The 27,005-nt window shown below is 38.2% G+C and overlaps 1 protein-coding gene across 5 annotated transcripts in view; it reads left to right on the top strand.

Annotated features, from left to right (window-relative positions):
* The window catches only part of LOC136883357 (echinoderm microtubule-associated protein-like 2), a 340,211-nt gene extending 314,138 nt beyond the window's left edge, over positions 1–26,073 (top strand). For all 5 annotated transcript variants that reach the window (XM_067155614.2, XM_067155610.2, XM_067155612.2 and 2 more), the window contains 5 exons: positions 3,750–3,887; positions 4,830–4,946; positions 19,765–19,852; positions 21,315–21,541; positions 22,932–26,073. In XM_067155614.2, the coding sequence (XP_067011715.2) occupies positions 3,750–3,887; positions 4,830–4,946; positions 19,765–19,852; positions 21,315–21,541; positions 22,932–23,057 (696 nt within the window). In that variant the 3' untranslated portion in view covers positions 23,058–26,073. The remainder of the gene's footprint in view (positions 1–3,749; positions 3,888–4,829; positions 4,947–19,764; positions 19,853–21,314; positions 21,542–22,931) is intronic.
* The last annotated feature ends 932 nt before the right edge of the window (positions 26,074–27,005 follow it).

Below are 27,005 nucleotides of genomic sequence, written 5' to 3'. Positions count from 1 at the left end.
TTTACTTTTATAACCTAACTAGCTGTTAACCGCAGCTTTGCGTGCGTGAATTTCATAATTTTATCAAAGTAATCATTCCTCTGTACTGCACTAAGATATCTGAAAATCCCTAGTAAAGTTACAAAAACACACCAAAAAATTGAGTTTCTTTTACCCAAGAACCTCTTTGCAAACCAAGTTTCTGGTATTGCCTTTCGGGGCTAAGATGACCAGGCTACTGTCAGAGCTAACTCTGGAACATTCACCATAGAACTGTACATGTGAGAACCAGTCCTCAAGTCGAAAACAAAAATTGTGTTGTTTTTGTTTGTTTTTTTCCCAAAGGAGATTCCAATACTAATTTTCACATCTATAACATCTTCATTTTTTGAGATATATGTATCCTCTTCAAAAGAATTCAACTCCTTCAATTCTTTTCAACCCCCCTATCCCTTAAGTGGATTTTCCTAAAACAAAAAAGTATGTGTTCCTTTATTTGTGAAGGAGTTTCCAAATACCAATTTTCACATCTTTAAACTGTTAACTTTTGAGATATACTCATTTTAAAAATTCATCCCCCTTTTCACCCACTTTAGCGACGGAATATCGAAAAATCCTTTCTTAGTGAGTACCTACGCTGTAATAAGAATGTATCCCCTAAATTCAATTTCTATATGTCCAGTAGTTTTGGCTCAGTGATGATGAATCTGTCAGTCAGTCAGGACATTTTATTATATATATATGATAATGCAGGGACCATTGTCCATATCTTCAGCCCCTACTACATCTGTCATAGGCTGAAGTGTCATGGAATGTGATGCAATATAAATTTGTTCCTTTTTCTCTTCATCCTGTATAAGTTGCTGCATATTTTTTGTAATTGGCTCTATGCAAATGTATAATTTCTCATTACCTATTTATCCGAATTATATCAAATTCTGGGCATTTTCTTCAATATGCTATAAAACACAATATAACGTGGGTAATGTTTCAAAATGCTAAATTTGTGATTTGTGATGGTCAGAAACAGTATGAACCTGGTATGTGAGCATTGGAGAGTTGGTCATACTGATAAATTTCATTGAAAGAAATAATTCGATATCTCGTGACGTCATTTTATTAGCTACTGAATTTAGCCAATCAGATCGCTTCATGGGCGAATTCAAATGGGCTTTGCGAGGTGGTGTTGCTTGAAAGCCATGCTGAGAATTCGACATCAAGTATAAACACACCGTGGGTTTCAGCCATTGTCACCGTAACGTACTTGCTATGGCGCAATGCTGTCAGCTCAGAGGTCTTGTGTTCAACGCTGTCCCCTGGCAAAGATTTTTTCTTCGATTGGCGCTCTCAAGCTGGTCTTAAACCACATGTAGATTTAGCAACAGTGCTTCACTCAACCCCTTTGAATTTGCCTGCAAAGCAATCTTATTGGCTAATCTGAGCAGCTGAAAAAATGACAACATTGTGAGATATCAAATTATTTCTTTCAAATAATTTGTCAGTGTGACCAACTCTCTAACACCCGTATACCTGGTTCACGTTGTTTCTGACCACCCTGTATTTCTGTAGACTGTAGTTCACTAAGAGACTTCCCGCATCAGGACAAAATGAATGCAGTTTTCTATGAATTTAAGAACTAGAATTTTTCACTGTTCGCTACTTAAATTTGTCCTAGTCAAGAAGGCTTGTGCAAATGAACTTTATCAACTTTATCATCATTAGCAGTTGATAAATGATCAGATAATAAAGCTAACAGTGACAAAATATAAGTGTATTGGACCTGGATTAGAGTACACATAAAAGAAACACATGGGTTCATAATTCTCAGCTGTAGGCATTGTCAGTAGGAAATACAGTTATTCTCAGAATGAATGAAAACCTACAAACTATTTTCCAGTCATTCGACCGGGCCAGGGATGGAATGAATGAAGCCCCCATCTTGTGGCGAGGGTAGGAATTGTGCCGGCTGCCGAAGCTTGTTGCACTCCGCTGGGGCAATGATTAATGATTGACAGATGAAATGAAATGATATTGGAGAGTGTTGCTGGAATTAAAGATGACAGTGTAAACCAGAGCACCCGGAGAAAAACCTGTCCCGCCTCCGCTTTGTCCAGCACAAATTACATGGAGTGACCGGGATTTGAACCACAGCACCCAGCGGTTTGAGGCTGCCGCCTGAGCCACGGAGGCTATTCCCAGACTACAGCTGAAAATTTTAGAGCCATCTATGCATGCATGATTACGTAATAAATCGCTGCTCTCCCTCAGTTCAACCATCCAAAAGGGTATTGCGACATCATGCAGCAAGGTGTTATGTGACTTGTTTCCAAGCATCCTTGTCTTGGGTAAGAGAGCTGGATTCCTGCATGTTTTGTCCAATAGTTTCTTCGCATGGTCTACCTAAAGAGCTTGTGCTCATCCTCTTGGTTGATGAATATCAACTTCTCTCTCTACAACAAATTCTTCCACCCTCTGGTTTTCTGGCTGTCTGGCCAAAGTACCTAAGGTACTGCTGGCTCACACTGGTTGACAGTCTCCTATTGATGTTGAAACTTTAGCAATATTGATTCATTGGTGCAAAAATTGTATTTACTTGTGCAAACTGGTAATGCTGACCAGACGTCTGTTAATGTTGAAGATTACGACTCGATGAATTCTTTCATAATTTTGTTGTACTGTTGTCATTAGTTTTCAACATAAATTTTTAACAAAGCTATACAAATACAAAAACAATTTAAATTGCCTTTCCTAAAATTAGGATGCAGGGATTATTATACAGCAGGGATTATTCACATATGTGCTGCCTGTGTAACTTAAGTATTTTGACTTTTTTCTGTACATTGAGATAACACTATATTCAACACAACTGACTAGAGGCATTCCTCCAATGTTGGGTTATTAGCCATTGAGTGTATTTTGTGCGTGAAAAAGGACCAATCACGATTAATGTTCATGCATTGTTGTTTAAAAATTTGGAATTTGTACATTACTCCTCCTCCTCCATTTGTAGTCATTGCCAAAAAGTACTACACACACTCTAAATAATAATAATAATAATAATCGTATGGCCTCAGCTACCGTGTGCAGACATTTTGATTTGACGCCATCTGGCTGTCTGCTCGTCAATTTCGACGTTCCGTTTTAATCTAGGTCCGCTAGATGGCAGACAGAGTAAACCGGATCTCTCTTGGGCGTCTATGGCTGAGATTTAATTAATTTTGTTGGGTAAATACCAAATGTATCACCAGAGATCTTTTACATGCCGACATCGTACGACATGGAGTGTCGAATGGACTCTTTTCGGCCCTTCAAAAATCCGACTACCTCTGCCGGGTTTGAACCCGCTATCTTGGGATTCGGAGGCCGACACTCTACCACGGATCCACAGAGGCAGCTGTGATGTAAAGCTACACACACTCTAAAAATACAGTACTGTATCATCCCATTTACACACATGCTATGGAAATAAATGCTGTCCTATGCAGAAAGTGTATTTTGTGGTCAGCATACAGTCTGCAGCTATTAATCTTCATTTTCTAGTTTTATATTATACTACCATCCATCTGATTTTAAATACTAAGACAGTTTGTGTTGAAAATGGCATGCATCCATTAAGTGGGGTATTGTTTTAACCACAATTTTCTAGGAAAAATTTGGAGTGCATCCATTGTATGGTGGCATCCTGTACACAAATAAATACTGTTAAACATTTTTTAATATTTCATTACTCGTGCCCTCTTGATTAGCTGTACCATGTTTCTCTCCTACAGGAACCCCTACAGTCTGCAGCCTTCTCCCACGATGGGAGTATCGTTGTGGTAGGCTGTGTGTCCGGGCGCTGGATCGCAATGGATGCAGAAACTAGGGAGATCTGTGCAGTCCATACAGATGGCTCAGAACCCATTCAGGTGAGTAATTGTAGTTTTAATGCAGTCTGCTATTTGATGAAGATTTAAACTTTTAGTCCTGTCACCGAGTACCAAAGTTTATGCTGTTTGCATTAAATAAGGTAGTTTTAAAATCTTACTCAAAGCGTACATTTGGATGCCTCAAAAGACCTACTTAATTTGCAACCCCATCAGATTTCCGTCTTAGTTAAATGGTGCAAAAAATAGTTCTTTTCCAAATATTTTGGCTCCCATGTATTCTAGTGCAAAAATGGTTATTGTGAAAAAGATAGTGAATAACATTTTCTACAAGATAGATCCTATCCATGTTTGTTGTAGAATTCATAGTTTCAATGAACAGTCCTATGAACGCAAGACATTTTTTTTCTTGCTGAGAAATTCAATTTAATTTTAAAATCTTTTAAGTACAAAAAATGCACTTCTTCTTTAATTGTAAGAGAGGGCCAGGAGACCTAACTTCACCTCAGACAATAAGGGCTTTATCTGATATATTCAGTTCAACATTTTTTTTTTTTTACCAAGTTTTTACAACTATCTTACCATACAGAATGTTTGGCTCCATGCCTAAATGGTTAGCATGCTGGCCTTTGGTCCAGGGGGTTCGATTCCCAGCAGGGTCGGGAATTTTAACCTTAATTGGTTAATTCCGATGGCTCGGGGGCTGGATGTGTGTGTTGTCTTCAGCATTAGAATTCATCATAGGTAGGGTCCCATCCTCACGAACGTGCAGGTCGCCTATACGGCGTCAAATTGAAAGACCTGCACCAGGTCTCTCCGGAGGTCACACACCATTAATTAACCATACAGAATGCAATAAAAAACTACCTATTGACTGAACTATTAGTGAATTTATTGATAGATCCTGTTTTCTCACACGTTTTGATATTTTAAAATAGATGGAAGTTAATCTGATGAAAAGCGCTGTTCTCTCTCGTCTTTCAGGTGGTGAAATTCTCTCCTAATGGAAACCTCATCGCCTTGGGTTCCAGAGACAATAATATCTACATCTATCAGGTAGCTGAAGAAGGTCGCAAGTACAGTCGTGTGGGCAGGTGTACGGTGAGTGTTGTTTTGTCCCTTTTTTCTTTAATTAATTTAATTAATTAATTGGTCTTCTAAATCTGATACCCTTGTTTCTTGTAAGTTATTCTTGAGAGCAGGCTTGACATTTCCAAATATGTCTTCTATAAGTTACAACAATGCAAATCATTTAATTAACAAGCTTCATGTTATTAAATGTAATATAAATGACAAGTTGCAATCCTCTTTCGGGATATTAGTTGCAGTCAGATAAGTTTGGCTGGTATTACACAACTCTGTATCTATTTCTCCTGAAAATTATGGTAGTGGCAGTTGTTTTAAGAGGATGTATCACTGGGCTACCATCCTCAGCACTGATTGGGGAGGGGGAAATATAGAAGATATCCTACCATTCAAATAATGAAGCGAAAGGTCGTGAAGGGCAAGAAAATGGAAAACTCCCAAGGCCTCAAACCTGATACCGTCGGGGTCTCGAGAAGCAAATCTCTATCAGACTTGTCTAGAGACCCCCCAGGGATTCCTCTTTCAGTTGCTTCTGCTATGTTAGTGTATACCATAGTTGTATTTGCCCCTGCCGACTAGGGGTTTGTGTAATGCTATCTGTTCATAAGGCTAAAATAGTTACTACACCAATTTCAAACTGAAATAATTCTTTATATGATTTAACATTACTAGCAGTGGACATGAAAGAAGCAAAAACCCAGATATCAGAACTTCAAAACATTGCAAATAAAATTGGCCTCAAAATATCATTTGAAAAAACAGAAATTATGCCGCAAAAACCAACACAGCTAAAAGAAGTCGCCATAAATGGTAATAAAATCAAAATAGTAACTCAATTTAAATATCTTGGAGAAGTAATAACACATAACCTAAGTGAAAAAATCTCAATCCAAATAAGAACAAATAGATTAGCTAAAGCACAAAAGTTAACATGGGATATCTACAAAAAGAAATGTCTATCAATAAATACAAAAATAAAACACTACAACACAGTTATAAAACCAGTAACTACATATGCAGCAGAAACACTCTTTTACCTGAATAAACAATCAAAGACTGACAGACTTCAGAAAATTGAAAGGAGGATTGGAAGAACGTGCATCAACAAAAAATACCAGAAAGATGGACAGTGGTGGTTAATACCTAACAAAGTCGTGTACAAAGAGCTAGAACCCATTAGATACTATGCATAAGAGGAGACTGGGATTCTTTGGACATATCATGAGGATGCAGGATTTGAGACTTCTGAAACAACTAGTACAACACAATCTCGTCTCAAAAAAATACCACAACAGGACGTAAATGGATCGGAGAAGTAAGAGAGGATCTGAAGGAAATAGGCCTTACAACAGAAGACACCACAAATAAGATAAAATTGAATACAAAACTCAAGAATACAAACCTCCGCTTTGCCCTTACACAAAACAAACCAACAACACGCACATTTTCAACTGAGGAAAGGGCACGAAGGTCGGAGCGTCTGAAGAAGTACTGGGAGGACCGCAAAGCCCAAACAATCCCTTCAAAGAGACCTGAACGACGGACTGACTAAAGTGATCCTATGTGGTCATAAAAGAAGAAGAAGAAAAAAAAGAAGATTAGATAATTGCCGGAAATGCAAATGCTTCAATGAAGACTTTGTTTCGTTGAAAAGGTTTTGGAGAAGACGTAGTTCTTTGTGCTGTTTGTTACTAGACTGAACGCTGTCCCAAGTACTATTTTGAGTGTGCAGCTTGATGAAGTGTAGATTTGTGTTCATTGACTCCTCATATTGACAGGAAAAATATATTCCAAAGACCACTGACTACTGCTCTGTAGCTTTGATATTGCCAAAGATTTGAAAAATTCTCGAATCCTACTGTTGTTATGCGTTATGCTTTGAATAAACAAGTCAGAGTTTTAACATGCGACCACAACAGTAAATCTTGATGTTGGAACGTAATCCAACCTACGAGCGCAAAAGGTTAATATGCCAACACTACTTTCAGGATAGTGGACCACATTGACATTGCAGCATGAGCTCTTATCACAACTATGGTATAGTGATTGATGACAATTCAAGAGGCACTTCCGATTATTACAGTCACCATCCACGCTCCTGTCCCAATGCTAAATAAGTTCCACTGTAACTTCCATATAATGGACACTGGTTTCTGATTTAAATTCTTCATCATCACAAGCTTAAGAAAAACATCCAGTCTCTGAGCCAGAGAGATTCAGCCAAGGAGCTGGACAAGCTCTGCACTGCTTTATCATTTAAAAACAAAAACACAAATTGCTATTTAATGATATGCTGAGTTTTTGTTGTTGTTGTTGTTGTTAAAACTGTATTTTAAAGTTTCATTCATTAAACAAAATCTGTCCTTCTCAGGAGCATATAAATCACAAAATGACTTTCATTAACTCCACTGCTTCACATGCTGCAAAATACTACACTTGGGGCCTACAACAGATCAACATCAGTTTGTTCAAAATCACATGCATGCACTGTATGTACACACTCAAATGTCTCCAAAAAATGTGCAAGACAAGTAAATTGCCTAACCTCATAAGGCCTCAATTTCAATAATTCAGAGAATACTATCCTGTCTTCTGCACCAAACTGTTTTACCAGATTGCTGTGTAGTTATCTCACAATGGATTCTTCATCTAATACTGTTCATAACCTTTTATGAATATTTTATAATCATCTTATTTCCTAATTTCTTAGTCACAAAAGATATTAATATGTGGTGTCCTTGTTCTTCCATTTCTCACCAATGCAGCAGTGCACAAACCTTCTTATGGGAGAGATTTAATTATTCCATATTGTGTTTTATTCCCAGTCTCATAGCATGTCTCTGTCTCCTTAACTCTATTATATTTATGGATATCCGTAAGCATATAGTAAACAAAGACACTACTGAACACAATTAGATTTATACAATAGATGCACATTACGAAACTCGCAATAACATTTCCTTTGTCACTGTTGTGATCCTCATGGTTAATACCACGTAACTGTAATGGTGGTGGTGGTGATTATTGTTTTGAGAGGAAGTACTACTAGGCTTTGTTAACACTAATCACAGGGAAGAAAAGAAAAGGGTCCAACACTTCGAAAAATAAAGGTATTGGCCAGAGAAGCTAGTTGCTTTGCATCGCACCGACACAGATAGGTCGTATGGCAATGATGGAAGGAAGTGGCCATGGCCTTAATTAAGGTACAGCCCCAGTATTTGCCTGGTGTGAAAATGGGAAACCACGGAAAACCATCTTCAGGGCTGCCAACCGTGGGATTTGAACCCACTATCTGCTGGATGCGAGCTAACAGCTGGGCGCTCCTAACCGCACGGCCAACTCGCCTGGGTCCAGAGAAAGCCAAGAGCCATGTAGAGTATAAAAATGAGACTCCCTAGGCCTCGAATGTTCTAATACCATTGGTGTTGGAAAAGAACAAGAGTTGACCAAGAGAAGTTGGATAGGATAGATGAAAGTGAGGAGCCTGGCATAAGTAAGTGAAAACAGTATCAGAACTTGGCTAAAGGCTCCTTGGTCTCCAACCCACGCTCCCAAGTTTAAGGTCCTTGAGATCCCCTTTTAATCTCCTCTTGCAACAGGCAGGGGATACTGTCGGTGTTATTCTACCACCCCCACTCGCAGGGGGAATAACTAGCAATTAATTAATTTTCACCAAACCAGCAACGTGACTACTACCATAAATTCAGATAGGCAACACTAGTACAACTACAGTTTTTGAATATTGACAAGTCAGATTCAAATTCAATTCTTTGATTCACTTCAGTCCATATTATGTTAGTGCAGCCTAATACCCCAAAAGAGGACCACATAACTTGTCAGCTAACACAGATCTATGCCAGTATGTATTGCTTCTTCGTTACAATATATTTTTGACTGGCAATAAGAAATGGTTTATTTTAAAAGTTATTAGAATGTAACGACTCCAGTTTGTGAAGTTATTCCACTAGGACTGTATCTTTCTCATCCTTGCCTCAGTAAGGCTCATCTTTCTTCACCTTCATATTTTCCTTGTTTATATTTGAGGTTTTGCCCTTAGATTTAATTATGAATGTAGCAATCCATTAAACTAGAATGAGAGAGCTCTGATAAGCGAGCAATGGATAGATTAATGGTAGAGATTTCAGCATGTTTAAGTGCTCATCTGCAGAAATTCCCTGGAGGCAGTTCACTCTCACACTATTTAAATAGTTTTAGCACAAAATAATTTCAATATTTGTGAGAATTTCAAATTTGATTTTGTTTAGATATATATTGCTGCTGCTGTTAGTCATATAATTGTTCTCATGAAAAAAATTGTTAAAATGACCCTTTCTGGAGACACATTTTGTACATACACTGCTATTCCAAGCATAGTTTTCTTTGGATCCAGGAAATGATGGGTTCAAATACTGCCATCAAAAGCCTTGATGATGGTTTTCTATGGCTTCCCATTTTCACATCTGTCAACTGCTGAGGCTGTACCTTAATTAAGAGCACAGGTGTTACCTTCCCAACCCTAACCTTTTCTCATCATTTTGTTACTGGAAACCTGTGTGTTAGTGTGAGGTTAAACCACTAGCAAAACAAAAAGAACTACTTCCCCTTTTTAATGTTGAGTTGCAATTAGTAAAAGTTAAATATTGTTATTAATGCCTGATACAATTAATCATAATATGATCCTGACATACACCTGAATTGCATTATTGGTGTTCTCCCACAGTTGTATCTATTATGAATGACAAAGTTTTAAAATATATTTTAAATATACCGCATGGTGGTGTTCGCTGCCAAAACCTGGGTGCTCTATAAGAAAGGCATCAATAGCCTGGTAACTTTCAGAATGTTGTTTTGGCATCAAATGCAGAAAATAAGTTGACTAAGATGGTAACCAATGCTGGGGTGTTGGATAGGGTACAAGAGTGGAGGCAGTTGCTGAGACTAATTAGGAAGAGACAGCTTCAGGTGCATAGGCTGTTTGATGACTGAAGTGATGGAAAGCAAAATATCAGGAAAGTGCCTTTGTGAAGACATTTCTTGAAAACTCTGGATTTCTAAGCTGTGAAGAGGCAGAATGTTCTCCTGAAGACTGAGCTACTTGGAGAAGACCATCACAGGAGCACCATTCCCAAGACCGAATATCTCTCGATGATGACATGGCCAAAAGTCGGATACCCCTTGGCTTCAAGTGAACTTGCCCAGTATATCGCCAGAATACATGACTATTGCTGTAATGTATGAATATCATACATGTAAATGCTGTTTTAATCAGTTGAGGAGATAGTTGTGCATGATTGCCTGAATTTATTGGTACCTACATTCTGTCACAGATTTCTCTGCAGTTAAATGTACCTTTCTTCACTCTTAGCGATGCCATTGTAAAGTGGAAATGTCATGAAAATGGTGCACTGTAAAATTCCGCACATTGATCCACAATTGAACTGATGAATTCTGAACCATGGTAAGCGAACCAGTCTTTGGACAATTGTGTAAGCTATTGCCAAGGACTTCTGCAGCAGGTCAAATACATTGGTAGGATCCTCCACTAGGAGGTAATAGCCCTTGGTTTTCAAGTTTTTGCTGCTATCCCTGATTAACTAGAACTAATGCCCAAGCAGTACAAGCGATGCTGTCATTGGCCTGTGGAGCAAGGAAAGGCGTTACGAAGTGAGTAGTTACCATGTGTGAAACTAATAAACAACATTTGTTAAATCAGCAATAAAATTTGGTGACGATAGTGTAATTGTGTGGAGATTCTTAAGATTTGAACTTGGGTAATTAATTGTAAACAATGGATCTATGAACTCCGGCAAGTAAGGAGGCACTTTAGATGATAAGCTGCTTCCCAGTCTGCAGCAAAAGTTTGGAATAATGTATTGTGTATCGACATGATAATGCTGCTGTCCATAGGATTAAATAAGTTGTCATGATCTGAAGAAAATCAGGCAGACTTTCACCCAGTAGATCATCTTCAGGAGATGCTGGAGCATTGACTGCATGCCAAAACCTTCTCCATCACCAACTGTATGTCATCCATTCACCATGCTACAAGAAGAATGGGAAGGGGCGAAATAAATCTGTCAGTTTACCAGAACTTCCAAGAAGAGCCAACCTTGAAGGTAGCCCCATGCCTTGCACCATTGGAACTACCAAAGCAATAGGTGTCCTTTTACTTTAGACACACAGTGTAGAGGTCAGTTGCTACATGTTTTACAAACAGACAAGCTTTCCAGAGAAGAGAAATGATTCTGGAACTTGTAATGAATGAAAAGGTGAAAAGAACAAATATAAAAATACTTAGATAGGTGCTCTCCTCATCAGTCACAGTTCTACACCCATTTAATTTATATTTACATGTTGTGATCCATTCATCCTTGGTTCCTAGACTTTTACCACTTGCATTCATCTTTATCTTGCATGCCTCCTCTTTCTATTCTCCCTCTTCCCACACTTACCTGTCATAGTGTGCATCCTACTTTACATTTCTTTTCATGGACCCCCCCCCCCCCCCTCTCTCTCATCATCATCATCATCGACCATCTCCAGTTACCCGGGTGTGGTGTACGAGCCCCCCATCTATGTCCATGAACCGCTGTTCTCTCATAATCTTCTCACAACTTTGTCCTCTCTCCTCGACATCTTTCTTCACCAGATCAGTCCATTTTCTTCTGGGTCTGCTCACTGGTCTTTTTCCTTTTACTTCTCTTTCATATTCTCTTCTTGCAGTTCTGCTTGCACTGGCTAAACCGCTTCAGTCTTGCTTTCTGGATCCTCTGTAGTAAGGAGTCTCCTGTTCCCACCTCCTCTCAGACTTTTTCATTCCTGAACTTGTCCTTCCTGGTCTTCTGTATCATGGTGAATAGAAACTTTATTTCTACAGCTTTAAAATCATATGATTTGCTCAATTTTCGGGAGATAGTGGGTTCAAACCCCACTATCTGCAGCCTTGGTTTCCTATTTTCATACTACGTAAATACTGGAGCTGTACCTTATTTAAGGCCACAGTCTCATCCTTCCCATTCCTGGCCCTTTCCTATCCCATCAACATGGTGCAATGTAAAAGAAAAAATTGCAAATTTGTAGGTTCAATCATTAGTTAGTATATAGGACTGTCACTCCTAATATTGTAACTGAGCTAAAGAACTCTAAGTTCTTCGTGAGGTTATATCGTGACGTTTGATAGGAGTAGAATTAAGCTGACTGCTGTATGTGTTTGTTTAACGCTGGCCAAGGCGGAGAGAAAACGCAGGAGAAGCGCCTCTCTCACCTCGCTTTTGGTATGTCCCTTCTGGTGTAAATACTTCTGCACGTCTTGCATTTTGGCACTTGGTTTCATTACTTATGTACATTTGTAAATACACTAATAAGAATGTTGCACTTAGAAATTTGGTTTCTCTTGTATTACACTTGAATGGTATTAGATTGTGACTTGCCTATGTTAAATGAAAGAATAGACCTGGGTATTCCTTCTTAGTGGCTGCTCAACTATAACACTCCATCTCTGATCTTGTGTGACTTTTTCTGTGACCTATATTCTAACCATTCACTGCATTTACTGGAATAATTCATGCATCCAAATTTATTTAATTTCAGAGTGGGGAAAGAAGGTATCTTTAATACCTTACCTAACCTTTTTGAATACTAGTCCCTTCAAAGTTCAGTTGATGTGTTTTTGTCCAACCCCTCTCCCGTTTTTTTATGGGGTCGGGTATGAGGTGAGATGAATCTGTCGTAGCAAGCTTTTATGATGGATGTCCTTCCTGACATCACCCTCATCAAAGGAGTTAATGAGATGAGATGAAATTAATGACGTGATATAGGAAAGTATGAAGGGGGAGGGTGAAACCCAGTGCTGGCACATAGCCTACTCCTTACAAGTAACTAATCTCATTTTGTTCTGTACTGAAGATACAATAAGTAAAACACTTTCAAGATTAAAATTATTGTGTTCATCTATTCAATACAATTAAATATTTTCTTTTTTTAGTGATTAAATTCTACATGAATTATAAACACCAGTTAGGGACATGTTTCGCCCTAGTTATGGGCATCTTCAGCCTAATACTTCTTTCTAATGATTCTTTCTAAAGGAATATTCAAACAGATTCAAACTAAACATGATCGACTTTAACCAAGGTTCCAGTTTTGTAACAATTCTTACGACTTAGGTGACCATGACAGTTGAAGAAACCCCAACTCTCGCTGTAATAAACCTCTAGTCAGTACAATTGCAGAAACCCCAATTCATGCTGTGATCAATCCAATCTATACTTCGGATGTCTAGTCATTATAAAATAAATTAATTCATTGTTCATAAATTCTGGCAAAGTTAATGTACATATTGTACATACTGTAAACTATGTAAAAAGCATAAGACCATTGCATTTAGTATTAAGTTAAGTTTACTATTAAGTTCCAATGTTTATAGTTTTAATTCTTGACCTTAAGATTAGTATTAGGCTGAAGATGCCCATAACTAGGGCGAAACATGTCCCTGACTGGTGTTTATAATCCCTGTAGAATTTAATCACTAAAATATATAATTGTATTGAATAGGTGGACACAATAATTTTAATCTTGAAAGAGTTTTACTTAGCCTACTCCTATTGAATAGCACCAAGGGGTTTGCTCAAGGCTTAACGTCACCACCCTACGGACGAATCACCATCAGCAGCGTCATATGCGCGCACTCCATATAAGCACTGTGGAGAGATGTGGAATTTAATCCAGGCTTTTGGCATGCAATCTAATGATTGGAAATTTTATACCACCACCTGCCCTACCCTGCTGACCAACATTCTGATGGTAAAAATTTTTTTGACCAACTAGACCCGAACCGGCTAACCACGATGTCAAACCGCTTAGACTTCAATGCCTTAAAGATCATGGCGACCAGTTCATGTAATAATAATAATAATAATAATAATAATAATAATAATAATTGTTCCGGGGTATTTGTGGATCGCAGAGGTGAAAGAAGGTGCCGGATTAATGGGTCTAACTACAATGTCAAGAATAGAATTTAAAACTTAAAGTGAAGGTTATATTTTCAGAACTTCACACATGACAAGATTTTATGACAATATTGCAGTACAAGTTGCAATCATTGAACAATATTTTTAAAAAATCCAAGATTCAGAACCTTAACACCTTGAGCTTTAAGCCCTTAACTTTACATTTCCTGAGCTACAAGTTCATAGCTACAAAGAGCACAAATTTTACTCAAGGGCAGAAAACCCCCTAATTCATGGAGCACTTGCTCCCATAATACAATATCTAGCCTTCCAGAGGCACTCGTTACAATCACAAAATAAAAAAAGAGCTAACAGGCTCTCAGTTTTCCAAGCCTACTCAAGGCAACATTGCATGAAAATATAAAAATCTCTGGCCTTACAAGACACTCTTTACAAACAGAAATCACATTACACAGAGGTAGCTAGTACCCAACCTACAGGGCCTTAGTGAAAAAGAACGGGTTAAATAAACGACCCGAGTACAATTTGGAGTAGAAGACTGCGCTCCAAAAAAAATTTTTTAAACTTATACGGCGCTGGGCCGACGAAACAGGGGCTATTCCCAAACTACTGAGGTAGCACGAATGGAAATAACTTTAATACATTGCAGAAACAAAACGTGGCACCTCAAACCAAGATGAAGGGGAGCTTGAGAGGTTACATCACTCTTTATCCCCGATTTACAGTTGAAGATTTTATGAAGTTATTACATTAGCCGGCAGAAGGTTACATATTTAGAAAAGAAGGTTACATAATTGATGATACGGACCTTTCCCTCGGGTTAAACTGCGGAGCTAGCAGGAAAGGAAAAAAGATGTTATGTGACCATTACCTGGTAGTTCTAGCGGCTGTCAAAGAGGCCTCCCACCTCCTGCTTGACACACACACTCTGTAAGATGACGATCAATTGGCCAAGAGACGTGAAAATCCGCAGTATATAAACCCTCGGGGAAAGTTCGAGACCATTCAAGATTAAACTAGCCACCCCCTCTCATTTTATTGGGTAATTTAAAAGTTACACTCAAATAGAAGAAGAAGAAGAAGAAGAAGAAGAAGAAGAGATAAATATTGCCAACCCAAAAATAAATGAACATCAATTAGTAAAAAAGACTTATGAACACAAAACTTCTTTAAATCAAAAGTTCTTTCACATCACACCAGGGTGCATGAGCATAGTTTTTAGCTGTGACATCTATGGAAGAATGTCCAAACTTCCTGATGAATGACAAACAAAACAAATAGAAATACAGTCAGTTCAAGAAACTTCACAATAACAAAATTATATCATATTTTAGTGGTGACATCTTCTGAGTAAATTTATAAGTTGGTCTAGTTTCAATTTCACTGTTTCACCAGTAGAGGAGTTCTTTTAGGTGCTAGATTTAAATGCACGGCATTGGGGTGTACCTCCCAGTACAACAATAATAATAATAATAATAATAATAATAATAATAATAATAATAATAATAATAATAATAATAATAATAATAATATAATATGGCCCCGGTTTCATTGTTGCAGACATGTTTATTGGACACCATTTAGCCTGCCTACATGTCAGTTTTGAAGTTCTGTTTTTACTCTACCAGATGGCAGGAAAGCCGTGATTCTGTCATTCGAATGTTTCGGGCTAACACCAGATGTGTCGCCAGAGATCTTTTACATGCAGAGATTATACAACATTGCATACCCTATGTACTTTCTACCATCCTTAAAAAATTGGACATCTGATTTTGAATCCAGGATCTTGGGATCCAGAGACTGACACTCTACAGCCTGATCTACAGAGGGATCTTTTATACTAAGGAGAACTATATTTATGTTTACAGTAAAAACAGATTTACCGTATAGTTCACAAATGCCAAGAAGCAGTCCTTGTATTTCAAACCAAGATGAAGGGGAGCTTGAGAGGGTACATCACTCTTTATCCCCGATTTACAGTTGAAGATTTGGTGCATTCTGGTGTTGTAAAACATTAGCTGATGTTGAGCACCAAGGAGATGCATTGATTATTGGAGCTTTGAGTGCCTTCTAAGTAAAAGATGGTTCACATTCTGTAAGCAGTACTAACTTTTTTGTTGATCTTGTTCTTAATCTACAATGAACATCATTTAAACTTGTGGTAATTGATAATGCTTGGTAACAAGTAAAACATTCATTAACTGAGCTCAATAGCTGCAGTCTCTTAAGTGTGGCCCGTATCCAGTAATCGGGAGATAGTGGGTTCGAACCCCACTGTCGGCAGCCCTGAAGATGGTTTTCCGTGGTTTCTCATTTTCACACCAGGCTGTACTTTAATTAAGGCCACAGCTGCTTCCTTCCAATTCCTAGGCCTATCCTATCCCATCGTCGCCATAAGACACATCTGTGTCGGTGCGGCGTAAAGCGAAAAAAAAAAAAAAAAAAAAAAAAAAAAAGCATTCATAGCAACAGAGAGAAAGGAACAAACTCCCAAGAAATGAAGGGTCTGAAAAAATCCTTAACACCAACAATATTCTGTAAGTCTCGGATGATAAACACGCAGAATTACTGCTTCATACAACATCTTGCTGGATTTTGTGTTAATATTTCATTGAATTTTCCATGCTCTGTGTTTTAATGTACTGTCGTCAACGAACATTTGTATTTTTTAAAACTGTGCCTTTGTTGGTTGCTATTTTGCAAAAAGAATGCCATACTCCAAAGCACAGTGTTTGATTCCCAGCTAGTTGAAGTATTTTAATTCTGGACAGATTGCTGGACTTAGCCTCGTGAAGGCAACTGGAGAGCTACTGATACGAGAGTTAGTGGATCCATTCACAAAAGCCAAGCAGCATGGCTGAAAATGTTATGCTGACATGTGGGATTAAGTCCACGAAGGCCATCTGGTTGCACAGCAGTCATCTTGGTAGACCACTGTTGTGCCACAAGATTTTTATTCGCTTGTTTCCCCCCACAAAAAAAAAAAAAAAAAAAAAAAAGAAATGGGTGAATGACTCAAGTACATTAAGTAATAGGTCTTATTGTGGTCACAGTTGGAAAACTGGTTTAATTGTCTGTTCTTTCATTGATCCAGTGGAATTAAAGTTAGCATACTTTCTTGAGATCTAAAGTGAATAGCTTATCCATGTTCTTAATCAAAGTATAATTTTCATATATCCCTTTCGAAGGACATCATTTCAGATATTGTTTAATTTATGTAGGCTAAAGTTTCCTGAAAGATAAAGTTATAAGCCATTGGGTAATAATAGTAGTTAAAATTAGCTAAGAAGTACTTTTACAATTTACAAACCTATTTCTATTTTCTCTTCTGCTTTGACTTCAATATTGCATACACTTCCCCTTTACTACTGTCATTTCATTCTTCCCTTGATTCATCATGACCATAATCTGCATATTACACATAGCAAGAAACATGATTTGTAATAACATGAAGTATTTGATATTTGTCTGTAATCTGTGTATTCTAGTACTATGAGTATCATAATTTATTACAGATATGCCTGACAGTTTCGTAAGAGACACTAATTCATTAGAAGAATATTTTGGTTGTAAGTGTAATTAAAAAAATGATACTTTTGTTCTTTAGGTATTAGCATACGGTAATTACATTATTATACCAGATGTTTACATGTACTTGCTTAGATTATACTGTTTATATTGTTCCTGGGATAAAGACAGGAAGTATTAAAAAAATCCAGCACCACACGCTCGCTTTCTCTATCAGTGAAATACACTCAACTCTCGACTTACCGTAACTGGATCAACCGCATTGTGGCTTCGAAGCTCTTAGGATGGAGGGTGATTTTTATGCATCATCCGGATGGTTTACACACTTTAAACAGTGACGTGGCATCCATGATGTCAGTGTAAAACGCAAGTTGTTAAGTGGAAATTCAGAAGCTGCTCAACAGTTCAGTTCGGATTTTGAAGAATTTTTTGTGGATGAGGGTTTGGTCCTAGAACAAATTTACAATGTGGACGAGTCTGGCCTGTATTGAAAATGCATACTAACCCGTACTCTTGCTTTCAAACAAAGTAAAGGGCAGGGAGGAAGCAGGAAGTGAAAGTGAAGGGGAAACAGCTACTTGTGCCGCACAAGCACAACAAACATTTACGCTTGGGGGTACTTCAGCAAATGTTGAGTCATTGCAGGAGTACGTTGAAAGCCAGGATGATGCTCTCATTGCTGAAAAACTTGCTTTGAGAAACTTCCGAAGCAAAATAAAGAAAAAGCGTTTCTCGGCACAAAAGCAGAGTATTTTCAGAAACAGTTAAATTAGGTAGTCTGAATATTTTTCTTTGCCTTATTAGTTTCAACGAAAAGTAGCCTATTGTTTATTTTTCCATTTATTAATTGTGCTAAGTGCTATTTCTGCTGCAACGTATTGGGAAAGTTAATAAAAAACAATACAGTAGTATCATTTGTCATTTTAACTGTACCTTCAGTACAACTGTTCTATTTTTAACTTTTTGCGGGTTAACCACGATTTTATGTATCCAGGATGCCTTCACCGTACATTATCTCGGTTAATCAAGTGTTGAGTGTACCTCCAAAATTTCTCTGCAAATGAAAATGCATATTTTGTACTAACAGAATGGGAGAAAAATTAAATGAATGGGGTATGAATGATACTGCAGTGAATTTGCAGTTAAGGCTTGGGAAACTTTTATAATACAACATCATTTCTATGGAAGTGGAGATCAAATTATATTTAGATATAAGGCAGTTAGCACAGAGATCAGTCTTATGACAGAAAGTGCTGGTGGTAATTCACAATTCAGTTTTAGAGAGGTTTATTATAAAGTCGTCTGTACCATTGTGGAGGAAAGGGGATTACAATTTCAGACCTCTGTAAGAACAAAACTGCCTAGGCCTTACAAATTGAATGCCATTAGGGTCTGATCAATTCCAGAGTTGATCAAGGGTGGGTAGACTGAAAGGATTGAATTGGAGCAGCCTGATGCCAATTTCAGTTATAGATTGCAAAATGTGTGGTTATCACCAGGATCAGAGTTCCTTGAGGTAGTGATAGCTAAAAGGGTAGTGGTAGATCAATTTAGGAATCAAATGTTGTGGTCATCTGTCCTATGTGTGCATGAAACATCTGTATTACTTTTGTGTGTTTGGATTAGTGTAACTCAGGGCTTGAAATATTCTAGAATGAGTGTCAAATAAACTAATATTGCTGAAATGATAGCTACCAAAAGTCTCTGTCAGTGGGCATAAATGGCTTGTTGCCAGGTTCAGTGGCTTAGATGGTATGCAACTAGTCAGGTTCAATCCCAGTTCAGTCTGATAGTATTTGAAGGTGCTCGTATAAGCCAGCCTCATGTCTGAAGATTTAATAGCGTTGAAAAGAACTCCCGTGGGACAACACTTAGGCATCTTGGCGTCTCCAAAACCTGTAACAGTATCATAGTTAGTGGAACAGAAAACAAAATTTATTATTATTATTATTATTATTATTATTATTATTATTATTATTATTATTATTATTATTTAAGCCATTGGCTTTACCTTCCTAACCCACTTATGACAGATGTTTTGTTCTGTTGTAAGGCTATAGAATTTGATCATATTGAAAATGGAATAAAAACAAAATGAAGCTATTGGTTTTGGAGGAGAGGGTGTGGGGGCAAGGATAATACAGCGTAATACCTGAAAATCTTCTGATGTTAGGATCATAGGAGAGAATTGTGTAATATTAGACTCGGTACAGAGCCCTTTCCTTGCCACTCACTGTTCGTGATTGGTTATAAGAGTGTATTATGGACAATGAATTAACAGTGAAATACTCTATAGATCATGTATAAAGAGTTGTCAATTTGTTTCTCTTTAGGGTCATTCAAGTTTCATCACACATTTAGACTGGTCGACTGACAGTCAGTTCATCCAGAGCAACTCGGGAGACTACGAGCTTCTCTTTTGTAAGTATTTTTCAAGGTGAAGCCATTCTCCTCAAAAATCTATGGTTTCTGCTGTAGCTTTCATTCTAGTATTGATTCATTTTGCTGGCAGAGGATTCTCATATTAGATTAATGGAGATATTGAAAGCATGTTTGACTGCTGTAATCATTTTAGGTGCTCGGGTTTTAGCAAAGCACTGCACAAGCAATGGTGGCTAAAGTGTTCAAAGGGATTGCTTGACAGGCTATCTCAGTTTCTTCCCAGGGTGCACATCCTTCAAAGTTCCCCGTGCAGGTAGAAGTAGGGCTGTGAACTCGGCGAGATGTGGTTGGGATTCAACAGCACATCTTCCTTCCAACCAACGTCCTAGTAGCTTATCATATAGATAGGCTTGCACATCATGACAGTATTGTGGTGATGCTCCATTGTGCTGGAAGTAAAACTGCTCCTCCGCACAAAGCACTTGGATGGCCAGTAAAATGATACCTGCAGCATGTTGAGGTACGCAAGGCCAGTGACCTGTCAAAAAGGAAGGGTCCAGTTGAAACCCCCAATTGTGCTCCTGAGAAAATGAGAGTAGTATCCTGTCTGGTATTTGTAGTTTTCCTCTATGGAGCAGACATGGACTCTTTGTGCTACTGGTGTGAAGAAAATAGATTCTTTTGAAATGTGGTGCTGGCAAAGAATGTTACAGATACCTTGGATAGCATTTCACACCAATGATTCCATTATAAACCAGCTGAACCTCATCAGGTTATCATCAATACATAAACAGAGATCTACAGTTCTTTGGACACACTATTCGACGTGGGAATGACAACATAGAAAAACTTATCATTCTTGGAAATGTTCCGGGCAAGACAGATCATGGACAAGTTCCCACTCAATGGTTGAACATTGTCAAGATTAAAACTGGGAACATCTTTGATGCAGCACGCCTGGTCGAGGACCACAAGATATGGGGACAACTGACGAATAGCCTCCTCGGAGATCACGGTCCTCAGAATGGAGGGAATGATGAGAGCGAGAGCCAAAGTATATCAGTATGGAAAAAGTGCAGTCTTTCTATTGATCTTCCTTGAACTTTCCATGCTCACTTTCAACTGCTCTTATACTCCATATACTTCTACAGGCCTAGCAAAGTAAGCACTGCACAGAAGTACAATTATAAGGATTTAGCACAGATGGCACATTATTGTACAACTTATATTTATGGGTTTAGCATTGAGAGTTAATTGTGTTACACTCCCGGTTCCTTCTGTTCTCCTGCCTTTATTTACTCAGCTTTCAAGCCCAAACTTGTGTGATGTGCTCAATAATTGATCCCAAATATTTGAATTTACTGAATGTAGTTTTCAGTTGTTAACAGAAGTTAGCTTGAATTTAATTTGATACTTTTGCTCCTATTTTTAATCATGGCTGGGATACTGCTTGAAAAATTGAGGACAGAAATTTCACATTTGACATCTTTTGCATTTTCAGGGAATGCTGGTCTGTGCCGTCAGATCCCACAATCCTCGCAGATGCGGGATGTAGAGTGGGCCAGCAACACCTGCGTGCTCACCTTCAACTCCATTGGCATCTGGCCCGAGGGTGCCGATGGTACGGACGTGAACCATTGTGACCGCTCCCACAATGCACGATTCATGGCCACAGCTGATGACTTTGGGAAAGTGAAACTCTACTCCTATCCTGTGACGCAGCCTAAGGTGAGTTTAAGGTTATAGGAGTTTAAAAAACTGGGATAGAAAGCGCACTAGCAGCGATTACGGGGGTTGGGGTGGGGAGCTGCAGCCTTCCCATGCCCCCACCTTACTGCGCCTTTTAGCCGGCTGAAACTAGGAATTATTAAAACAACAATGTACAAGCCCTGTTGTCTTATGAGCTAATTATTTCCTTTAATTATTAACAAAATTATTAACGGAAATACGTTTTAAAAGTTTCTTTTTAGAAAGTCATTTGTCGTGACTAACGGATTACTACAGCGTAGAGCAAGTAGTGGACACTTTTAATGTGCTGTCGGGAAGAGTAGCAGGGGTACTTTTTTTGCCAAGGTCATGGACGCTGAGGTACGATTAACCCCCTTGCCATTTGCATTAGTCAGTTTGGCGGTCTCTTTAGTGTCTGCTTAGTTCCTTAGTGTGTAGTCAAATACTAAATGATTTTTAATTGTATTATCATGCCATACTTCTGTTTAATTGTTATAAATGTGTAATATTGTTCCTTTGGTGAAAGTTTTGATTTGAAGTATTGAATCCAAACCTAAAAAAAAAAAAAAAAAAAAAAACCCTTGTTATTCCACCCTTCAAAAATCAGACTACCTCTGCAGAGTTTGAACCCCCTTTCTTAGAATCTGGAGGCCACTGATCCACAGAGGCAGCTACCGTAACAAAAATATCAAGGCCATGGAAAGAAAGATGTTAAAAAAGAAGTAAGGTTGTGTGTAACATATTCAAATTGTTGAGATTTCTTTGTTTACATTAAAATAGAGATGATCCAGGTCAAATATCTTGGAAAGACAGGTGGCCAAAGCGGGATTTCAAGTGTTACGGGAATAGAGTAAAATTGAGTGGACAAATTTAAGTAAGTCTGCATCTGGTTTGATCCTGTCTTGTCAGAGAGTCATTCTCCACAAGAGTTAATAAAAAGAGCTACACTGGAAGAAAATGCGGTAGTACTGAGCAAAAATCAAAGCCCAACAATTGAACGAGTGAGGTCCTAAGTAATCTTCTTTAGTAGTAGTGTTGTCTTCTTTTGAAGTACATGGAGAAGGTTATGAGCTGTCGGGGGAAACAGAATATTTATTCATGTTCCAAGGGCTGAAAGTGAGGTTTTACATAAGTTGAGATGCTCACAGCTGAGTTGGGAAGGCAGTAATATAATACAGCAAGCCATGAAGTATGCAGTTAAGTTACTCTGTCACATGTGCTGTAAAATAACTTTATTTCAGTGTCCAGGAAAAGCTGCCTTTTAAAATACAAAATTGTTTAGGAAATGCATAGTTTTTGTAGTGGCAGTAGATAATAATGTAATAAACTTGTATTAAAGACTACTATAAACAGTATGATTCACTATGACTTTCATTTTCTTTTGTTACAGTCTCTGTGCCATTCATACGGAGGTCACAGCAGTCATGTTACGAATGTGACTTTCCTTCACGATGACTCTCGGCTCATCTCCACTGGCGGACGGGACACCAGCATCATGCAGTGGATGCTCACTTAACAAAAGACTTGTGCAGTGAATCTCTTATTGTGTTACCATTGTGCCTCAGTTTGAGCAGAACTTGTAGCGAGGGGAGTGGTGTGATAAGTGCATTTTGTTAATAGATGTTTGACATTGTACTTTGAAGGCTCTGTTGGAATGGAGTATTTCAAAACACCATTAGCCATTAAAGTGGTAAAAATTCACTCCCTGTGTTATCTTGGCAAGGGACTGTATACCAATAACGTATTGGGCTTCTTTTAGAAATGGCATCGCGTTTCTAATAGTTGCATATGAGATGCATGTCGTGAAAAAGAAATGAAGAAGTGGGAAACACTTAGAAAGATATGTAGGTGATACATATCTTGCACTAAATTCTTGTCGCAGCTCGAAATGGGGGAGAAAGAAACAATTTATAATCTGTTCAGTTTTGTATATTTCTCCAGCAATCTATTGAATCTTTTTTGAAAGACTTTTATATTTATTGTTGTAAAAAGAAAATTAGGTATATATTAATTCTTTTCAATATGCTGTCATTTTTAACAAAACATGACATCCAAAATCTTTAAAACTTCCTTGAAACAAAAGGAAGTGTACACACAAATGTATCTGATGGACTATGAACTTTTTGTTATTGATTAATGTTTCTGGGACATTTTGTTGTGTACTTAAGAAAGCAGGTGGACTGTGTTCTATGAAAGGAATCTTAAAGGCAAATCTATACTATACACAATGTTAATTATTGCAAAGGAAATGACATATTGGCCCTCTCAGTGTACTGTGTTATTGATAACTCTTGTGTATCTTCCATATTTAACATGAGCACCTTTTTATCACACTACATCAGAGTAGTAGGTGAATCTTAATAACTTGTGTTAGTCATTTCCAGTGATAGATTATTTCAGGCTATTCTAATTAACTGAAAGAAATGTCTCAGGGTTAGAACACTGGAATAGCTAGCATTATTTGCAAAATACTGCCTGTTACATAGTCTATCCAGTAGCATGGGAAATTTATATTGAGGTAATACAGGATTTCTAAGGGCAGCTCTTTTACATCTTCCAGAAATACTCTTCAACAATTTCCTCCCTTCCTGTTAATTTTAGTTACCTGAAGAACAGAGTCTCTGTAGTCAAGGGTGTATCAACACTCGCTTGGTAATAATTGTACTGTTACGATATATTGCATACATGAACAGTGCACACATGTAATCTTTGCAGAGACCTTCATTCTATGTAGTATACTATTTCCTCCCTCTTCCTATGCTCCTTTCTCACCACATTGTCAAATATTCCATAAAAAGCACTGCAATAAGTGTGTCTGTAAGGAAGAGTAGCTGTGACAGCTATCCTATGTTGACCCTGTATATCCTGTGCATAGGGTGTTGCATGAACTGCTGACACAGTTATATTTAAAATTACAATGTTAATTTAGAATCTATTATAACAAAACTTCACACACACAGACAGCTTAGAGAATGCATTCACTTTTAACACTAGTTTGGTGTGGCCTCCAATACGACGGAGACAACCCTTTCAAAACGAGTGTACGTGTCCGCAATAACTTTGCGGCGTAACCCTCAGTAACTCCACTGTACATCTCGAAAATCTGTGCACACATTTAGATTGCATTATTTGGTCTTGGAGAAAATAATTTCTCTAAGAAACCCCACAAAGAAATCACAAGGGTTTAAATTTCGGATCAAAGGGGGCCAAATATGTCATTGTGTTGCACCAGATAACAACTGGACATGAGAAGATCTCCAAATATTATCAGGAGTTCCAATGTAATGTGAGCAGTGCAAGGCATTGAAACATCTTGCCTAAATGCTGTGTTTGGATTGGCAGTTCAGTAGCCAGAAGTTGAGGCACAGTCATTGTGCAATTATTCATGTAGTGCTATGAATGAACTGTCTTGCTTAAGAAATCTGGGCCAATTGAACAACCCAGATGGTCATTTCTATCCAGGACTGCTTTATCGTGGACAGTTTTAAGTATTTCTGTCGCCCAAAGCATACGTTTTGCATATATGCAGCCCCATCCCCTTAAAAACGTGGTTCATTAGAGAACCATTACTTTCAGCCCAAAACACACACTGTAACCTCAGTCACGTTGCATCAGCCTGTGTAAAACTGTCATTTTATATGGGAACAGTTTTTGATCACTGTGTAATATTCTCTTCAATGTAGAGCAGGACATTCCCATTTCTTTTGAAGCTCATCAAGTGGACTGCCTTCATTGCATGGCTACTCACAACACTTTGATATTTTGAGAACACACGGCTGGTGCCAAAGATCTCTTTTCTTGCCTGTCTGCACAAATTCTCGATATAAATGAAGGATGGTATCCGTGCTGGTGTCCCACTGAATCTGACACACAGCTTGAAATTTTCTTTTCATCACCTTGAACTCTTTTATCTCAGTGTAAAGCAACACAGCTTTAGTGTGTTGTTCAGCAGAGAGGAGACTGTAATCCACCATGGTGAAAACTCTGCTGAAACAAAGATAGTTGATAATCAGATCAACTGGACTAACTTCTACAGACCTTTCTAGGAAACTGTAGAGCTGTGCACAAAAGGTGAATGGCATTTGATCAAAGATTAAAAAGGTAATTTGCTCTATAAATGTATCGGCTGTTTGTGCACCCTCAGTAGTAGTAGTAGTAGTAGTAGTAGTAGTAGTAGAATAATTATGTTCTGGGATTTTACAAAAATACTGTGTGTACATGCAATGTTGCAGAAACAAGGAATGGAGAAAATAAAAAGACACTATTTTTCCATTTGCAGAAAAAAACAAATTATTATTAATGTGTGTCTTGGTAATGGCCATCCATCAACAACTGCAAAATTCAGGTGACCAGCAGCCAGCCATAAGACATATTTATGTCAACTGCTTTACAGGACTACCCTGTATAAGATGTTAACTCCAGCTGGAGCAGAATTCATTTTGAAAAGAGCACTGCAGAGGAGGGGAAAATTTTAATATCTTGCCATTGCATATCAGCCACATAAAGGACTACACACAAGTTCACTTCTAAACAAAAGTAGCATAAAGCAAGTAGCATATCTGCACCTTTCAATTAGGTGCTCCCAAATTTACTTGAGGCCAGCATGTTTAGCCCGGAGACTATATTTTTCTTTCTACAACCAGATCATTTGGTATCTGTTCTTTCTGCAAGGTGGATTCATTAGATCTCCCAAGTCACCTTGCACCTTCTTCCTCTGCTTGATTCCGGGATGTCCAAGGAGAGATAAATCTCATTACACGACCATATCAGTGAAACTGCTTCTCCTAAAGCTTCTCGCTGATAGAAGTGTCCTCAAATGTTCCGTGCAGGTATTCATTTTGGAGCTGATCGTGACTGCAGCACACCCCCGCAGATTACGCACCTACGTCACATGACATGGTTGACCATGCTGCTTTTCCTGGCCTCAACACTCGGAGCAAAATGGATGATAGATTTATATGCCTTGCTCTTCATCTGTCGCACACGATAGCACACCTGATGTATAAACCTACTCACTCACTCTGTAGGCTTCTGAAGGACGTGAAGTTCCCGTGCCGATCTAACAATCCTCTTCCATCCTTTTTGATCTTGAGCCTGCTCTTCCCAGTTATCAGTTTGGAGGGTCCAGCATACCTTGTTCATCTCCTTATTCCAGGTGCTTTGGGGTCTTCCTGAAGGTCTTTTCCCATTAAGAGATCCCTTGTATAGATCTACTGGTGCTCTGTTATCCTGCATCCTCAGTACATGTCCAGCCCAGCGCAGTCTATTGGATTCTATCACACCCATTATAGTGTGTTGAGAGAGTGTGTAAATCTCATAATTAGATCTTTTCTGCCAGTTTTGAGAGATAAAGCTAGAAGGCTTAAATTTTGTTTAATGTTAAGAACATACAGTATTAGGCATCTGACCATCTGTATTATATTTAGATAACATTGGGGTTACAAGAAATTTAAATATATATTTT

The sequence above is a fragment of the Anabrus simplex genome, chromosome 11 (genome assembly GCF_040414725.1).
Source record: "Anabrus simplex isolate iqAnaSimp1 chromosome 11, ASM4041472v1, whole genome shotgun sequence".
Lineage (NCBI taxonomy): Eukaryota > Metazoa > Arthropoda > Insecta > Orthoptera > Tettigoniidae > Anabrus > Anabrus simplex.
Note: the sequence above shows the minus strand (reverse complement) of the source record. Positions and strands in the feature narration are given on the sequence as shown.